The 19,751-nt window shown below is 36.6% G+C and overlaps 1 protein-coding gene across 1 annotated transcript; it reads right to left on the reverse strand.

Annotated features, from left to right (window-relative positions):
* Positions 1–11,777: 11,777 nt before the first annotated feature.
* LOC113274843 lies at positions 11,778–14,592 on the reverse strand. Its single transcript, XM_026524244.1, has 3 exons — positions 14,115–14,592; positions 12,990–14,021; positions 11,778–12,616 (listed from the first exon to the last, which is right to left on the reverse strand). The coding sequence occupies exons 1-3, from the start codon at positions 14,590–14,592 to the stop codon at positions 11,778–11,780; spliced, it is 2,349 nt and encodes a 782-aa protein (XP_026380029.1).
* Between the last annotated feature and the right edge of the window lie 5,159 nt (positions 14,593–19,751).

Here is a 19,751-nt window from a genome sequence, read left to right on the forward strand (position 1 = left end):
ATGGGTGTACCATTTTAGGTTTTGCTATCATATGGTACTTGATATATTGTTTCAAAAAAACTCTCATACGTATTATTGTACACTGCCAATGGATGATATTCATTCAATGTATGATGGAAGTTTTGGAATCTTGTTTTTTCCACAAGTTGTAGTTTTAAACTAATCTAATAACCTCACTTGCGAATTGTTTATAATGTCATAATAATGTCATGATGAGCATGTAGTTTTAGGTAGATAAAACTTAGTTTTTCTTAATCACTATAACTTTGTGGGCGGAGTGTACTTTGAGTAACTAAAGAATATGAATTACTACTATGTTATTACTAATCCTGACTATATTATTTTTGTAGGTTCCAAGTTATGGGTGTAGGAGGGAAGAAGAAGAAGAAGTGTTCTCAAAAAGTGAAATCTGCGATTCATGTGGATGAAACAGTATTGGATGCCACTGTTGAGGACAAAAGAGTGGTATCTACAGATGGCGTTGAAAGGTAGATAGGTGACATTTAGCCTGTTAAGGCTAACCATTCATTTTATGTGTTGTGTCTGGTCACTTCTTTTTTATTGCTGGAGATTCACATAAGATATTTCCTGAGTATAATAATCAGTAAAGATCGAAGAGCTGAATACTTACTTTTAGATATAGTTTTGAATCTACTTCTTCTAATAGATGATTGTATGGTATAGTGTAATCGTGCCACCGTTGAGCATTCCCTGTCAAATGCTGAAATGTATGCATTAATAGCCTAAAACCCAAGCTACTGCCTATCTGCTCACTATTTTAAGAAGTTAAATTTGAACAATAACAATAGTTTAGTTATTTATATATAAAAGAAAGTTAGATGCCTCTATGCAAATCCTATTTTTTCCATGTTGCTGCATTGTTCTTTTTAGGTGTATTTGGTATAAGCCACTTGTAAACGGAAACTAGACCGGTCATTCTTTGAGTCACTTTTACAACTTGAATACATGTGGTTATTGGATTAGTTGGAATGTACGACTATTTATCTTTTTTCAATGTTGCTGCTTTCCGCTCTCAAATACTTAATTCTAAGAACTTGTATGTTGTAATTGGTGTAACTATTTATTTCTATGTTGTAGGATGTTTGTTCACCCTGCCAGGTACCGGGCTTATACGTGCAAGGTAACAACATACTCGAGCCCGAAGGTTTTGAAGTGGGTGCGTAACCTGCTGTCTCCTGCCGAGCAAGAAAAATTTATGTCAACTACAATTGGCCCCTTACTGCACCTGCCAATGCAAACGTGGTCTAGTGCCTTGTTTCATTTTTTATTAGCTAGTCACATCTCCACGGGTGATGAAGGTGATATGGGTCACCGTGAAGAAATGCGCGTAATGGTTTGTGGAAAGGAACTCACCTTCGGAAAGAAAGAGTTCGCATTGATTTCGGGGCTTAGTTTTAGGAAGTCGGACCATAATTTTTCTCGTCCCGCCACGAAGCCCTGCCTTAAGATGAAGCATTTCCCCGATGAAGGAAAACCAGTAACTGGAAAACGTTTGAAATTATTACTTTTTGGCAAAGTGGAGGAGGAGGAGGACGACGACGAAAAAAAATCGAAGAAATGTAGCAAAAAGGAGGACAAAAAAAAATCGAGGAAATGTCACCGATCAAGCAAAAAGGAGGAGGAGGAAAAAATATCGCGTGAATGTCACCAATCAAGCAACTCTAATGTTGATGTGAAATTGTCAAAGTCCCACTGGAATCTGATGACAAGGTGAAATTGTCGTTACTATATGTTGTCCACAGGTATGTCCTGGGAAACGGAGATGACAAAGTAGTTTAGCATGATCACTGGTACCTGGTGGATAACCTCGTCGACTTCAACTCTTATCCTTGGGCTGAAATAGCGTTCAGCAGAACTATTGATAATAGCAATTCTGCCTTAGATTATCAGATTAACGTTAACAAGCCTGTTGGAAGTGAGGTGACTTACAAGAGTCAAGGAATGGCCCATGTCCTGGTGGTAAGAATCAGTTGGGTTGATATTTTCTAGTTATCCAATTTTTTGTGATTGTTGTTTTAAAGGTTTTCCTTTTTTCACCAAGGTTTGGGGTCTGGAAGTGTTGCCGAAAGTGCTTGATAAGTTTGGAAGAAAGACTATTTTTGCAAATTGGCGCCCCCATATTCATAGTGTTACATGCGATTTAGTAATACACCATGAGCCTCTACTTACGATTTTGGAGGAGTCAAAGGTATGAAGTAATAACTAGTTACTTTAATTTTTTGTTTGCTACATTGTTAATTTGGTCGAGTGACTTCATAAAATTACAGGGTGAAGTGTGTGATGACATTATGTGGCATAAAGAAGATGCAAAGCGTTTGTTAATGTTGGGGTTATGTGAAGGTCCCTTGGTAGATGACGAAGAAGAAGTTTCTTTAAAGAATGAAAATGTGGTGGAGAACGAAGATCTGTTTGAGAAGGGTGAGGAAGAAAATATGTTAGAGTCTGAAAAAAAATTTGTGGATGAACAGGTTCCAGAGGAGAGCAGCATGGATGATGAAGAGGACGAAGAAGATCTGTTAGGGAATGAAAATGTGGTGGAGGAAAAAGATCAGTTTGAGAAGGATGAGGAAGAAGCACGTGTGGCACATCCTCGCTCCCAACTTGATGTTCTTTGTTCTAGGACATCAACTTCAGTCATTGCTTCTTTCGAGTCTTTTGTGAAAAATGCAATGATCGGTCATACGGAGGATTTGAAAATGACGGTGATTGGTGAAATGGAGGTATTTAAAAGTGCAGTGAAGGGTCAGTTGGAGGAGTTAAGTGTCCAGGTAAGTAATAGCCATAAAACAATGTTGAATCATGTGGAGTGTTTAACTGCCGAGATCAAATCAATAAAGGATAAGATTGGTGGAACCAAGACGTACAATGCATTGTCAAAGACAAAAACGGTGAGTTAATTGGAAATTCATTGTATTAATATAGATAGAATGTCACATCTATTCTGATATTGAAGTTTTATTGAACTGATATTTATGTTGTTTGAACAGGGGACTCCACCTGGAGGACATAACGAAGAAGGAGATTGTGATTGGTGCGGCAATGCAGAAGTCAGATGTGACTCCTGGCAATGGATCCAACAGTATTGAATTAAATCCACCATATCCGTACAATCCTCCAAGTAAGGAAGTTGATGTGAGTCGAGCTGTTGTAAGTATTTGTTGCATCTCTAGTTTTGTTGCTACATTAGCACGTATATATTTTGTATTTTTTTCACAAAACTATCGTGGTATGACTTTTTGACTGTGTCGGATATGTAGGTAAAAAACATTTGTAACAGCTCAACGGGGAAAAAAAGAAAGCGTCAGAAAAATAAACCCTGCGCTGGCCCTTCTGCACCCATTATCGTTCTTTCTGATGATGTTACAAAAGGTCAGGGAAGGGCTAGGAGGAAAATAAACCCTGCACCTTCCCTGTTGCCCCCGTATACTCCTACAGGGAAAGTGGCGAAAAAGAACGCAAAAAAGGTTCCGACAAGAGAAGAGCCTATTATCATGAATTATTTTGAAGAAGACACATTGGATCAGCAAATAACGAAGCAGGATATAGATGATGTGAACAGATTCATAAACCTCGGGTTAGCCTCATCCCTAGTATACCCTTTTGTTTCTGTGTCTTGTTGTTTCTCCTCCCTAGTATACCTTTTTTTTCTCTGTGTTGTTGTATATGTGAAAACTAACAATCATGGTGTTGCCTTATAATGGATCTTAATTTACCACAGTATCAAGGAACATGGCGATAACTATAATGGTGATGGTACATCATTATTGTCTTGCTCTGAGTATAAACTACTACTACGTTCAACTGGTTGGTTATGCGGTAATGTGAGTCATATGCATCATTTGATATTGACGATTAAATCTAATAATGAGAACATCATTTGGGTTGTGAGAAGTTTTATGTTTATTGGTCTTCTTGCAGATTATTGACAGTGCATTGGTGCTTTTGCACAAGTCTTATCCTTCTAACAAATCCATTGGTACCTGGTCATACTTTGAAAGTCAGTACCGGTAAGTTTTTGTGCAGAATAGATTGGATATTTTCTAATTATTATATTATTGCATGATACATTGTGACTGAGCTGCCTTGCTCGTGAAACGCAACATTTTGCGAATGGTGATTTTTCCCCAAGTTGACAGATTCAGACTAGGGTTAGCAGGACGCCGTGGTTCACCACCTAGTGAGCATTTACCCTCTTGGGATAAGGTTGATGTCGTATATGGTGTAGTTTGTATTGAAAATATTCACGGGTCGTAGTCTCCATTCAAGTAAAGGGAAAGACAATTATAATTTATGATTCTTTTAGACCGAATCGTATAATCGCTCAAGCAAAAATTCACCCGGAAGTCGGTCAAATTCGTGATTATTTGGAGAAAAGCATACACAACCGCGGTCCATGGGGTGTAGATATGACTTAAAAACCCTAAGAAAAAATGATACGTGAGTCTTACTTGAAATCTATTTTTAACCTTGAATTTTTAACCTTATATTTGGAGAATTGATCCATATACTATTTATGAAGTAACTCTTGTGGGGTGTTTGCTTTCAAGTTTATCGAGCATATGGTCAGGAAGATTCCTGTTTTTGAAGTCGAACCTGCTTTCGCTACTCGTTAGCGATGCGAACTTGCGGTGCTGCAACTATTCAAGAAACAATTTATAGAGGTGAATGCACAAGTGGTGAATAGTAACCTGTAATCATACGATCTTGTAGTATAATTCCTGGCCAGCATGTTGGTCCCTGTTTTTTTGATTGTATATAGTTTGAAAAAATGTCACTGTAGTTCTAAATCTAAGTTAGTGGCAATGGACTCTTATACCCTGGATATCTTTATATTTTGTTGATCATGTTAATCCTTCAGTTATGTATGTATAGCGCTTGTCTCTTCTTCTAAAATTGATGCTTAGATATTTTATCTACTCCATGTTCTTTGAAGGGAGTTAGCAGCTTAGTGTCAGCTAAAGATCACTGGTTTGGGTGACTTGGAATTAAAAACTAATACACATGTAGCAAAAATGTGTATAAAAATCCACTAAAGTTTAAAAACTATAGAATACATAGTAGTAAAAATACAACAAAACTAGTTAGTAATTCTGCGAATCATTCCCGAATAGTAAATCATATTTTCATCATGCATATCCTATAATCTCTTTTTCTTTTCAACATGCTTAGTTCGTCTCTATCTCTATCCTGAGAGAGATCATCTCAGGATCCTATAATCTTTTTTTGCTGATTTGTCTCCTTCTTTTGCTGTCTGAGTTTCCTCTACCTCTTCCTAGTCTCTCAGTCTTAATTAACCTAGGACGTGCGGCAGAATGATATGTTTTGCATGCAACCTAGTTCTGTCTTGATTTGTCAAAATTAATTGTGGCTTTCTATCCCTTCCCTGGTGGTCTTTTCAAAAAAAAAAAAAAAAAAAAAAAAAAAAAAAAAAAAAACACAAAACCAAGCTTATGCAGGTCCCATGACTACTCTTGAAATCGGATCCGGGTCGGACTCTCCAGACCCAGTACCAAATACTGATTCCCCATCTTTATCTGATAATAATATCTCTATTGCAAGAAGACTATCTTTCTCTTCGCCTTTTTGGGGGGATTCTCTTGAATCCCTAATTTCACCTTCTATTCTAGTGAGCCCTGAAAGATTCTTATCTAGGAAAAAGATGTCAGTTGTAGTTCTAAATCTAAGTTAGTGGCGATGGACTCTTATACCCTGGATATATTTGTTTATATTTTGTTGATCATGTTATGATCCTTCAGTTATGTATGTATAGCGGCTTGTCTCTGCTTTTAATGATTGATGCTTAGATATTTTATCTACTCCATGTTCTTTGAACGGAGTTAGCAGCTTAGTGTCAGCTAAAGATCACTGGTTTGGGTGACTTGGAATTTAAAAACTAAGAATACACATGTGGCAAAAATGTGTATAAAAAATCCACTAAAGTTTAAAAACAATATAGAATACATAGGTAGTAAAAATATACAACAGAAACTAGTTATTAATTCTGCGAATCATTCCCGAATAGTAAATCATATTTTCATCATGCATATCCTATAATCTCTTTTTCTTTTCAACATGCTTAGTTCGTCTCTATCTCTATCCTGAGAGAGATCATCTCAGGATCCTATAATATTTTTTTGCTGATTTGTCTCCTTCTTTTGCTGTCTGAGTTTCCTCTACCTCTTCCTAGTCTCTCAGTCTTAATTAACCTAGGACGTGCGGCAGAATGATATGTTTTGCATGCAACCTAGTTCTGTCTTGATTTGTCAAAATTAATTGTGGCTTTCTATCCCTTCCCTGGTGGTCTTTTCAAAAAAAAAAAAAAACACAAAACCAAGCTTATGCGGGTCCCATGACTACTCTTGAAGTCGGATCCGGGTCGGACTCTCCAAACCCGGTACCAAATACTGATTTCCCATCTTTATCTGATAATAATATCTCTATTGCAAGAAGACTATCTTTCTCTTCGCCTTTTTGGGGGGATTCTCTTGAATCCCTAATTTCACCTTCTGTTCTAGTGAGCCCTGAAAGATTCTTATCTAGGAACACCTCTATTTATAGATAAAACCAAAATAAAACTGTTTGAAAGCATAGTAGAAAAAAATGGAACACAGAGAAACTCTGCTTTTAGAGATAAAATCCCTTCCTCTAGCTCTTGGATGTGGAAATGTATCTACAAAGGAATAATTTTATTTGAACAAAACAGTATTTAGGAAATGGGTGATGGAATGAAAGTCAATATATGGGAGGATAAATGGATTTCTGTTTGTGTATTTTCAAGAATATAAGAACCCGGGACGATAAGAAATCGTATAATCCATCCTCAGTTCATCCGAGTGAGAGACTGATGCAGAGCAAGGATAGTCACACCTGACAGTTACAACTTTCAGAAAATATCTAATAGTTATTTTCAGTTTCTAGATTCAGTTTCTTATCTTGTGTATCTAATGTGTGTGTTAACTTCCTATAACTACCTACTAGTATTTAATCTTAGGATCCTGATTTGTAAAACGTTATTGCTGATTGTTATTTTAAAAGGAACTAGTTTTCTGTTTGTGTATTTTCAAGTGTTCTATTTGTTGTTCTTGTGGATTCAAAACACAAATCTCTTGAGATTATACCTTGTGTGCAGGATTCAGAACAGTGTTTTGTGGATTCAAAACACACCTTGTGGATTCAAGGCTATTTCTTATCGTTACCGCTGCGTCAATTGGATTCAGAGAAAGGTTTGATCCTTGTTTCATGGCTTCTAACAATCATGGAGATGGTGGCAACCGCTCGACTAGAGATGTTTGGGAGAGTGCTGCGACGTTAGGGCAGATTGCTAACACTCAAGCACAAATGATAAGGTCCGTAGATACGTATAATCCATCCTCAGTTCATCCGAGTGAGAGACTCGGGTCTAACTCATGTAATATACAAAAGCGGGATGATCAGAACTCATATGATCCATCCTCAGTTCATCCGAGTGATAGACTCCAGTCTCACTCGTGTAATATACGAAACTGGGATGATAAGAACTCATATAATCCATCCTCAGTTCATCCGAACGAGAACCTCGTGTCTAACTCTAGTAATCTTTGAACCCGAGATGTCGAAATCCGATAGATTTCATATTCAGTTCATCGAAATGAGAACCTCTATTTTAACTCTAGTAAACTTTGAACCCGAGATGTTGAAATATGATATATTTCATCTCTATTAATTCGAAATCTGACAATATGAAATATGATCCATATCTAGACGCGGACTAAAATATACACGACATTTATTAATATACTTGGTCATAATGAAGGTTGTTAATACCCCGAAAACACGAATTGAGTTTAGCAAAGAAACACAATTTTGCAAAGAAACACAAACTTCATGATCTGTATGAACAAAATAGGTTTATGTGAACCATTGGATTCTTAATCCGTGTGAGACACAATAGATGGTTATTGTCCATCGATTTAGGGAGAAACCCTAAATATCGCGAATTTGCCTTAAAGATTCACAGTAATTACAACCGTTGCCACCAATATAAGCAAACCATAACCCTAATTATCACTTTTACCTGATGTATCCCCTCTCTCTTCATCAGTTCATTTGCAAACGAGAACCAGACCAGCCAAAATATCTCCTCCTCTCTTTGAACTCCACCATTACCAACCATTTAAGCCCTATATGACAAAACCTCATTAAAATTCATTATGATTATTAACCTTCAACATCTCTCAATTGTGCAGCAGTTATGTTTGATTTTACAAAATCAGCAGGTACAGTTAGGGTTTTTATCAAAAAAAAATTTCTCTTCTTGATTTTTACTGGTCGATTTTCTTAACGGGGGTTTAACAATTATTTTTTCTGGTTGGTTTCCGGTAGATCGAACAACTTAAGTTGCAGTTCAGATCTTCTACAGGTAGATCTCAACATCTTTAGTCGCAGTTCATATCGGGTATACTTGATTTTATTCGATTTAGGTGATTTTAACCTTTTGTATAATACTGATGTTAGGTTTGACTTGTTGATTTTACCAAATTTTTTTGTTTTTGGTATTTTTATGCAGATGCATGGAGTTAGGTTTTAATATGGGATTTATCGGTTTGTTTTTAGGTTAGTTACTTAAATTGAATGACTTGAACTTTAATTTGATATGAAAGTTATGTATTGGTGTGATTTTTTTTTTTTTGTTGTTGATTTTGCAGGTTGAGAACCTAAAGAAAGAAAATGAAAAAGAAAATGAATGTTAAGATGAATAGAAAACTAAGTTAGGAACATGGAAACACGCCCAACTGAAGCTGAGAAGAAATTGAAGGACTCCAATTTGAAGCTAGTGAATGTAAGGACTTCAACTGAAGCTGAGAAATTGATATGGAAGTTGTGGATTGGTGTTGATGATATATATTTTTTGTTTGTTTGTTGTTTTTGAGAAATTGATATGGAAGTTGTTACCTTATTGGAAGGAACTTTGTAATTACTAACTAGTGGCCAGTTTCCTGTTAGACCTGCATATGTATATACTTCCTTATTGGAAGTATATATACCTTATTGCTATATATACTTATTGTGTGATGATTGTTGAGTTCCCAGCATATAGTTACGCGTTGACCAATATATGAATTATAGAAAAGATACTATGGTTTTTCTGCTAACAAAGGGATATCTAAATATAATTTTGATGGGTGTTTGACCCCCTTTGAGATGGTAACATTTTGAACATTATGTATGCATTAGTTTTCTTAGAAAACTATGTTGAAGAAGTTGAATTATGGTAGATAAATACCTTTCTATATTTTATGAAAATGTATGTTCATCTGATTCGGGATGTATTTTGATAGTTTTGTTCTGGATCAAACCTAAGCTGATGGTTTTGTTTGTCGTCAGTTGTGCAGTATGAAGCTCGCTGAATACAAAGGGAGAGCAACAAAGTAGCAATGGAGAACTGCGATATTGTTCGTAAATTTATACTCTGAAGTACTATCCTGCTGCATTGCACTTGCACAACAACTTCAGTTACTACCAAGTAAACTGAACAGAAGATAAAAGGTATACTAAATTACCACTCATACACATTGCTCTACATAAACTTTTTTTTACCATAATACTTCAAGAGAAAATGATTGATTTTACTACCACTCCAGTTACATATTAGTCCCCTGTAGAGCAGAATACTTCTTCCGATTAATCAATCTCCTATTAAGTACGTTATTCTCAGCTCTTATAGAATTAAAACATTTGACCAGATCATTGTATGTATGGTGTAATAGATCTCCAAGAGGTGGCAACGGCGTAACTGGAAGACCCAACTCAGCTGTTTCCTTTCTTAATCTACGACCTTCTTCAATCGCGTCATACGATTCCTCACAGGACATAACTCCATTAGAAGAAGTATCCAGATTTGTTAAAGACATACTTGAAGAACCCTCATCCGCTGGTTTTGGTAGGTTGTTGGTTTGTTGGTTGCTTTGACGTCTTCTTTTTGAAGGAATTTTAGAAAAACATTTTGCAAACATGATTTGGTCTCTGATCTTGAACCCATGTGATCGAAGTGGGTAGTTTAAATTGTAAGGAATCATTCCTAAGGGTTGGATGTCATATATATATATATGTATAGAATTGTAGACTGAGAAAGCATCTTCCTACCTCACTCATATATAAGCTGTTTGATTTTCCTTTTGTTTATAATTTCTTTTTCTTTGTTATGTTAAATGACTCACCTATTTGCTTTGAAATTTGAATAATCATTTACTTCCCAACTCCCACACCCCCACCTGCTTTGACTTAAAATAAACTACATGCCGCCACAATAATTTGTCCCTTATTGGACCATTTTTATGCACAATTTTTAATAGTGATAGAGGTAACGGTTTGTCCCCTTATGTCATGGAGGTGCTGTGGCTAATGTGATGAAAAGAAATTGGTTTTCACTTTTCAGGTACAGATGAGAGGATTTGAAGGGAATGTTGTCAATGTGTGTAAACATTACCCAAGAATGGGACAAGCTTTAAATTTGTTTTTTTTTTTCTTTCTTATCTCTTTTGTTTTTGAAAGGTAACACAACTCGTAAGCTGCCAGCAGAAGACTAATTGGGAAACGTGAAAAAAAGAAACAAAAAAAAAACTTTTTGACTATTGTAATTAGTCAAAAACAGCTTTCTTTTTTCTTTTCAGTTACACATGAGAGGTGAACATGAGAGGCGCCAGCTATATTTAGTTGGCATTAAATTCCACATGTTTGCCAACATAAGTATAAATGGACATCATTCAGATTCGTTTGTGCTTAATAATCTCTAGGGTAAAGAAAATCACTGTTATTAGGTACATTTGTTTACAAGGTTTTATGTCAAATCATCTGAAAACAATGGCAGGATCCTCTCAACAGTCTGACGTAACCTCACTTAATTCAACTGCCCGAAGAAGAAATCAATATACTACCATATATGGGAGGAATGGTGTTGCGTTGGATGGTGATGAGTTTGTTGACTCTAAAAAACCTATTGCTAAGCGTGTAGTAACTAATTTGTACACAACAAAAAACGGTAGCCAATTCTGTAAGGAGTGGTTTGAGTTAGTAAAGGAGGATCGTCAGTTACGTGAAGAATGCAACAGGTTAAGGATCTCAGTCCCGGAGTCATGTATCATTCCTTATCATGGAAGCGGCGTATGGATCAAGGAAGAGAATTTTGGACAGAGTTTGTTTCAAGATCTTGCCCTTGTTGAGCTGATGAATGGTGCAATGAAGAGCGATATCCGAAGGCACAAGAACACAGAACTTGAAAAGAAAAGTGATGAAGAATGGTTTAAGATAATGTCTGATTAGTTTATTTTATATTTGAAGTCCTTTTTATTAGGTACGATGGAACTGTTTTTACTTCTAGGTTGTCCTAGTTATGGCTATATAATTTTCGTTGTTTCAATAAGAAAAGTAAATGAACATTAGCACGTTTAAAAGAGTGCATCACCTAGCTACCAATCACTAAAACAACATGGTAGTAAATGATTTTTGATTCTTGTAATCAGTTCACATGAAACATGCCAGTAGAACTTACAATTAATAACATAAGATAACTAAGGAATTCCTTTTCAAAGGGTAATTCCCAAATTCAATTACAAAAGACCTACTTTCTGAAATTTAAGGTTTAATATCAAGTCTGAGAAAAACTAATTTACCCTGAGGATGAAAATATGACTAAATCCACTCTACTAATGATGCCGCCTAAACTATTTCAAACAAACATAACAAGGTAATCAATGTCAGCAACCAAAATCACTCCAGTTCTAAGCCTTGGGACAACGTTTGCTGTTAGCATAATTCCCTGTCTGGTGACACCTTGAACAAGCTCTTTTCTTTCTAGGTTTTTCAATGGCAGACCTTTTCCTCTTGATGCTCCGACGACCAACTTCCGGTGTAGTTTTTGGAGGAAGCACCACCCTTTCTGCCACCTCCGCTGGGACATCCCAAGTTTCTGGGCTCAGCACACCATAGATTTTAGGTTCATACATAGATCTCCAAACCGATGTTTTATAATATTCCCCACAAAGGCCTTCTTCTTTTATCTTATATGTCTCACACACTACAAGTACGTGGGGACACGGAAGATGCTGATAGTCAAACACTTTGCACGTGCAAGACCTTCGGTCAAGATAGACGGTGTGCTGCTCTTCATAGTCACCCTCGTCCACTTCATATTCGTCCCCATCGACATGGAAATCCACAAACCTTTTTGCCACAGCCCACCGTTCTTTGATTATATCCCGTTCATGTTGACTCAAAGGATCTTGCCGATCACGAGCTAGTTGTCTACGTTCGCAGAACCATTCCATAAGGAAGCTGCGAATGTAATCGACTAAATGACAGATTGGAAGACCTTTAACATCAGTTATTCTTGAATTGAAAGTTTCACAGGCGTTTGTAGTCATGAGAGTAAAACGACCTGTTCTAGCCTTCATCCTGGCCCACATTTCTGGTCCAAGATCCACTACATATTTTAAAGCAGCGTGGCTCACTAAACCTAGGTCTCTCATAGCAAGTTCATACTCATCATTGCTAAACGCTTTTGCAGCTCTTGTAAATGCCACCGAAGCCGTGGCGTTGTGGTAGGTCTGTTTGATATTCTCTGCAATGTCAAACATTACAGGATTGACCTATAAGTACAACATGAAGCATGCATATATATATATGTATGTCTGAAATGTATCATACAACAGGGTGGACAACAAAACTTGTTTGGACTGTACATATATGCAATATGATGCTATTGATGCTACAAAACTTGTTCTGCCACCTCCGCTGGGACATTATATGCAATATGATTCTATTGTCATTGACTTCATAACTCTATCTATATACGCACACATAAAGACCTACAGTCTGATAAGTTATACTAAACACAAATCAAGGTTAACGTTGTATCCATTCAGATAACTAACATCAAATCTATTTAAACACAAAACTCGTGTGTTTATAGTATATAAAGTCTTGTTAAATACCTGAAAGATGGTGGATGCAGTATACTTGATTATCACAAGGAAATTCCAACCTTATGGCTCTACCGATCGATGGGTGCCTGTCTGTTGCCACAACAACATCTTCATTCATAGCATACTTATCGCCAAGTACTCCGACTAACTTTATCATAAACCATTCCCAAGATTCATTATTCTCTGAATCAACAACAGCAAAAGCAATAGGATATATCGACTCGTCGGGATCCATTCCAACGGCTGACAGTAGAACTCCTTGGCGTGGCCCTGTAAGATGTGTACCATCAACCGCAAATGCGGGTCTGAAACAGTTTTTGAATCCTTCAATACATACTCCAAAAGCAAAGAAATAATATAGAAAAGAATCATCCGAATCAGTTACAATCTCGGTAACAGTACCCTTGTTACGAGCACCAAGCATGTGACTATAACCAACGAGGTGTTGGTACGATTCATCAGGGCTACCTTTGATCAGCTCAATACCACGCTTGTAAGCGCTGTATCCCTGCCGGTAATTGATAACCACTCCATAATCCCTTTTTATGTCCTTAACCAGTTGTTTGGGCGTAAATGTCGCATCTAGTTCTTTGAATTTGTGCTTGAAAAGCTCTGCAATTCCAGTAGCGGCCGCTTTGGTTCTTAATTCAGGGTCAATCCTTTTGTTGCTTTCACAAGTATGCACATCGTTTGCAACTGTGAGTTTCCACCACCCACAGGAATCTAAGGGAACTGCTCGCAGACGCCACTCGCATGTCTTGTCTTTGAATTTGGCAATAAACCTCTGGCTTTCGGATTTAAAAGCTTTGTATTCAAAATTTCTTTCTACTTTGGCTATTGCAAGTATAAGTTTCAGCTCCCCCTTGCTTTTGAAAGTGTTACCCACACATAGATCATTGTACTTCATATCCTTCGGGGGTTTAGGAATATCCAGAACCGGCGCTGGAGTTGTTGTCGCATCATGAAGACATCGGATTTTCTTGGCTGATGGAGTCATTACTGGTTCAAGACATCTCCTAGCCTTTGGACCACTAGTACTCGCTGAAAAAATAAAACATTCAACATTAGTGTGACTATTTGGTCAGGAAAAACATAATACAAAAGTACAATAACAAGAGGGACAAATAAACGTACCTTTAACACCACCATCTCCCTTGATGGTTTCATTCTTGGACTGATAATCCTCACTGGAACACGACGTGAGATTGTTAAGAGGGGTCAAGGGAGTGTGGGGAAGCATCTTGGATCCGCTGTAATCTCCAGTAGTTGTTTTGAGAGTCACGGGAGGAATATCTACTTTTACTTCTTCTCCATATTTGATTGTGTAAAAGCTTGGGACTCCACATGTCTGGCCAACATAAAAAATCAACATTTCTTCACTAACAATCTTAATCCTTTGCTTAAATGAGGTTCCCGGGACATCTATGAGGACATACACATCAAAACAAGGTTTGTGCACGAAACCTAAAACATCCATTGCTCTCTTCTTCACATCCTCAAAAGTGTACTTATCAGGTACCCCCGCAAGATGTGTCATACCTTTGTAGTCATCATTACCTTTTTTGTGCACCCATTCACCATTGCAGTGGATGAGAACAACTTTTCTTATCATTATGGCGACGACAATTTAAGGTTCTAAAAGCAACTGCATTTCACAAAACATACTATCAGTTAGTGGATGAGAACAGCTTTGCTTATCATTATGGCGACGACAAATTAGCAATTGCATTTCATAAAACATAACATACTATCAGTTATAAGATCATCCTGTATCATGAACCCTACATAAATTAAGTAACCAAACCACAAAATTAAAGATAACCCATACCTCATTTCACTGTAAACTATATAAATAAGCATGGATTCGAATCCCCAATACATATTTAAGAACCCTAACTTTGAGTTTGAAATTGAAATTAACCCAAATTTAATATCGAATTTGAAATAGCTAAAAGTTAAGCACACCTATAGATCATTCCTTCTCTATCTCAGTTGGATGATTTTCTTTCATCGTGTAGCAGCTTCCATGAAAAAGAAAAAAAAGATGAAAGAAGGAAGAAGAAGAAGATGAACCGCTAAAAAAAAAGAATGAACTTGGGTGGGTTATGTAAGGAAAAGAGGGGTGTAACGGGGGTGTAAGGAAGGTGAAGTGTTAGGGTCCCGTCACACGGTAGGGTCCCGGCTTAGATGGTCTTGACCCTAGTAAAAATGTTATCACTTCGTTCGTCCCCGTTGTCACCTACATGGCACCTACGTGGTCGAGTTGAGAAAGGTCTTCAGCGTAGGGTCCCGACTTATAATTATAAGGTCCTGACCCTGGTAGAAAAGGTCCTCACCTGGTTCGTTCTACTTGTCATCTACATGGCGCCTACATGGCGCCTAGATGGTCAAGTTAAAAGGTCCTTAAACTAAGGTCCTGACCTACTTCCAAGGGTCCAGAACTTTCAAATCTTATTTATATCCATTAACAAGATTATTTTATTAATAATCCAAGAATCCAGTATAGGGTTCAGTTAAAGGGTCCTGGAACTTGACAACAAAATATTAACATAAATTATCTTATTTTAATATTCTTTTCTATTAGAAAACTAGAGTGGGTCCAAAAAGGTCCTGTCCGGAGTCCAGACCCTCCTAGGGACCCTAAACACTTAAATACCATTAAAAAAAATGTGATTTCCAAATTTTCATTTCAAAAAATAATATTTTTTAAAAATATGTTAGAGTCCAGTAGAGTGTCCTGACCTTTCCATCAGGACCTTTGCACTGAAAACCACACGAAAAAACACTTACTTTAAGTTTTGAAAGTTGGAAATAATATTAAACAATTAAGGATCCTCTAATATCAGGGGCAGAAATGTCATATAGTGACACTTTTGGTAGATTTGGGTTTAGGGTGGCACTTTTGGAAACACATTTCCAAGAGTGGCATTTTTAAGAATTGAGCCCATATATTTACTCATTAATTCTTTATTTATCATTTATGTCCATGTATTTTTAAAATAAAAAGCCAATCTTCGAAAGTGCGCCCCAAGCCTCTAAAATGGTAGTGAAGACCCTAACGGCGGTCTACTCGCATGCGACAAGAAAAATAAGTTGTCATTTTCGACAAAAGTCACAGTTCTTGTAATGCTTTTTTCTAAGCTCATGCAACTTAATACCCCTTTGAAATTTTAGTCATAGGCCACGGTTTTTAAAATTGTAATATGCATTTTTATGCAAGCAAGCATTCAAATGAACTCATCAATTTTCGTCACGGATGATTTCACTCATGAATCAGTAGGTAGGGTTGTCGACAGAAGCTAACGAATCGGAAAAATTCTCAGCCGGTTAAGTTTTCGATTTATATTGATTGAGTGTGAATCTAAACTTGACTATTTTGGTAGTTACAGTGTAAACTGATCCAACCATACAAACGAGTTTATTATATTTTGGTAGTTACAATATAGATTGATCCAACCATACAAACGAGTTTATTAGATTAAACATAAGAGCCTTTGTCAACTTGTAGCATGATTGATTAGAGTGGTAACCTAACAGATTGTTCATTTTTTGTTTGGAATACAATCCAAAGGACTTACTATTCACGTGCGTGACTCTAGAAGTCGAAGGAGCAGTGATACTGAGGGAACTAAGTATCTAGGGGTAGTATGTTTGGTCTCGACTATACGAAGTTCGTATTATATTTGTATAGCGGCTTAATTCTGAGAGTATTCAAAACTGGATTAGGTCCCGGCGTTTTTCTGCATTTGTGATTTCCTCGTTAACAAAATCTTACTATGTCATTTACTTTACTATTCCTCAATTATATTTTTTTATATAATTTAAAGTAAATTGCACTTGTACGTCAACTCCAATACTTGACAGTGATCCTATAGAGTTTCGGTTATTACCGAACCTATTATCAGGTACACACTTCGTTGTCGTATTGTATCGATCTTGTATCCATAGTCTATCACACAAATGATCTTGTTGTTGTATTGTCTCGACTTAGTCCATAGACGATCACATTCGGAAGACGACTTATAGGTTGATAAATAAAAGATTGTGGTGCATTTGGGTACACTTGTCTTTTCAGGTGGTATCAAAGCAGACAAACACAAAAATATCTAACAATCTATGTTTGGTGTGATCCAACCTATAAGATTTGAATCTAATGGATGATTCAGTTAACGTAGAGCAAGATGATATATTGTATTTACAACACACTCTTGAAAAAAACGATTCGTTTTCAGATCATGAGAAACAACTAATCACTTTAGTTCATTTGCTGAACACAACTCATGGAATATTAACCACAATAAGTTAATAACAAAACAAATGCCTGTGAAACATGATTCAGATTCAAACGAATGTGACGAGATTAAATTTTTCTTAAAGCTTGCTGAAGAATATAATCTAAAAGATAATATATATTATTCATTTGTCAAAAGTCACGGAGCCACCCAATAAAGAGTCGCGGAGCCACCAATCTGTCAAAAGGATTATCAAAGATTCTTTGATAAAGACCAGGTCTCACGAAGATATTGTGCTTCAAGAAACTCTTGGAATTCATGAACCTCCTGACATGATGAGAATCACATCTAGTATATGTCAAGATGAAAATGCAGTCTTGTTTCCTCTTGAAACTAAATATGAAAATTCTGACAAACATTCCAAAGTCAGAAAAGATTTGTTAGTTAAGACAAGGATGTGCGATTCTATCTTTCAGAATCTCTTAACTAATAAAAAATATCTTGATTCGAACAGTCTACACACCTACAAGAATCAAAAAAGATGTGTTTCAAAGCATAATCCTATGACTAATATTTGATCAAGAAAAACTTTCTATTATAGTGACAAGAATTATCTCTCTGAAAATGACAAATATCAACTTAAATGCACACAAACTTAATGATTTCAGATCATGTAGTTTGTTATTGATCGACTGTCCAAATCGGAATTAAAGAAACAATCTCATCAAAAGATGTTGTCATATTCCAAGGAATTTATGGTCGAACTAAGAGTTCTGCTCAACTCATGACTCAAAAGGTTTCTCGTCACACTTATAATCCTATTCACACTTGAATAGATCTAACTGTTGAACCGGATCATTCAAGTTGTGATATGTGTGAAACCTATTCTTGGAAGTGTACCAGAAAAAAAGATGTCAAAAAACATTGAGAAAGATCTTGTTCCATATGTAATATTGAGCCATTGAAAGCTCAATTCAACAACTAAGATTAAATAAATACTATAAGAACATAGCATTAAATAAATATACCGCTAAGGAGGCGTCATGTTATGCCTTTCTAGCATCACGTGTGCAACCCAGGGGTTTACAAGATCACATATTAAGGGATGGTGGAATAGAAGGCATGGATGACAATTTTCATAAGGCCTTGGAGGCATTGCAAGCAACTCTTCCTGATTATGAATTTAGCATCTTCACCAATGGTTAAAGAACAAAGTAACTTGACGAATGCTCTTTTTGGTAAAGTGGTTAAATAAATGGATCGAGTTTACGAGTTATCAGACATATGCAGAAAGTTGTTTTTGGTTTTTTGCAAGCAGCGCATGCCCAGGACTTTCTCCTAGTTATTCCGATTGAGGGCCTTAGACAGAAGATGTCACCTACGGAGTACCGATCCATACTTAAGTACTGGTTAATGATCCCTTTATATCCTTCAGATTCACACTGCTATGCTTGTTTTAAATATAGATGTGATCATGTGAGAGATACTTTATATGATGTATTATGTTAGCGGGTATTTCAGCAAAGAAAGAAGCGACTGTAAACTTTTTGACAAACCCAATGGAGGGGACATCCACACTCAGGCCAGCAGACGTTCTTATTTTTTGATGGGCCAATGGAAAACACGCATGTGTTGACCTCGTTAGGGTTTATCCGTTCGCAGGCTTTGGACATGGCACTTTTACAGTTGGCCAAGCAGCGTTGAGGGTTGCCTCAGGTAAGATAGCGAAGCATGCGAAAGCATGTCTCGATAATGGACATGCTTTTATCCCCTTTGCTTTCGATACTTTTTGTTTCTCGGCTTCAGAGGCGGTTGGGCTCCTCAAGAGAGTCCAGAAAGTCATGCACAGTAATGTCATGAACCCGGGTTCGAGAGAGTTTATTTTTAAAAGGATAGGCTTTTCAATTAAAAAAGAGCTTGCGGCGCAGCTTATTGCTCATTTGCCTGCTATGTAAGGACTTATTTTTGTTTACCTTAATAAAAAAAAATCGTTTATTGGCTCTATACTAGTGAGCAATTCATCTAGGAGCTTAAATTTTCATGATAAAATATTTGAACACCTGGAATTATTAAAACATGCACCAATATTGTTATGATAATTTTACATATGTATACTACTGAATTACTCAGTGGATACAGTAGATACTTTATATACACATCATAATTTCTTAGACACATCAAAATATAATATTTTGAATGTTGGAGTTGTAATATCGATTTTACGGTTTTCTCCCTCGAATTAAACAAAACGGGTAAGGTCCCGTTGAGCTCTCTTACTTTTTCCTGTCTACAACTCAGTTCATACTGTTATTATAGGGATGAACTCAACCCGGAAGATGAACCGTAAAAGAAAACATCTATTGAACCGATCATAGGAATGCCGACTACCGTATAACGTCCTTATCAATTCGTACTCATCGTGAGTAAATGTGAAAAAATGGATTTCATATCTTAAATAAGCTGAAAATTGGATTTTTCACATGAAAATAAAAGTAAAAGTTTGGTTTTTGCATTGCTACTCCTTAGGCTTGAATCTGGG

This window comes from Papaver somniferum, chromosome 1 (genome assembly GCF_003573695.1).
Source record: "Papaver somniferum cultivar HN1 chromosome 1, ASM357369v1, whole genome shotgun sequence".
NCBI classification, from domain to species: Eukaryota; Viridiplantae; Streptophyta; class Magnoliopsida; order Ranunculales; family Papaveraceae; genus Papaver; species Papaver somniferum.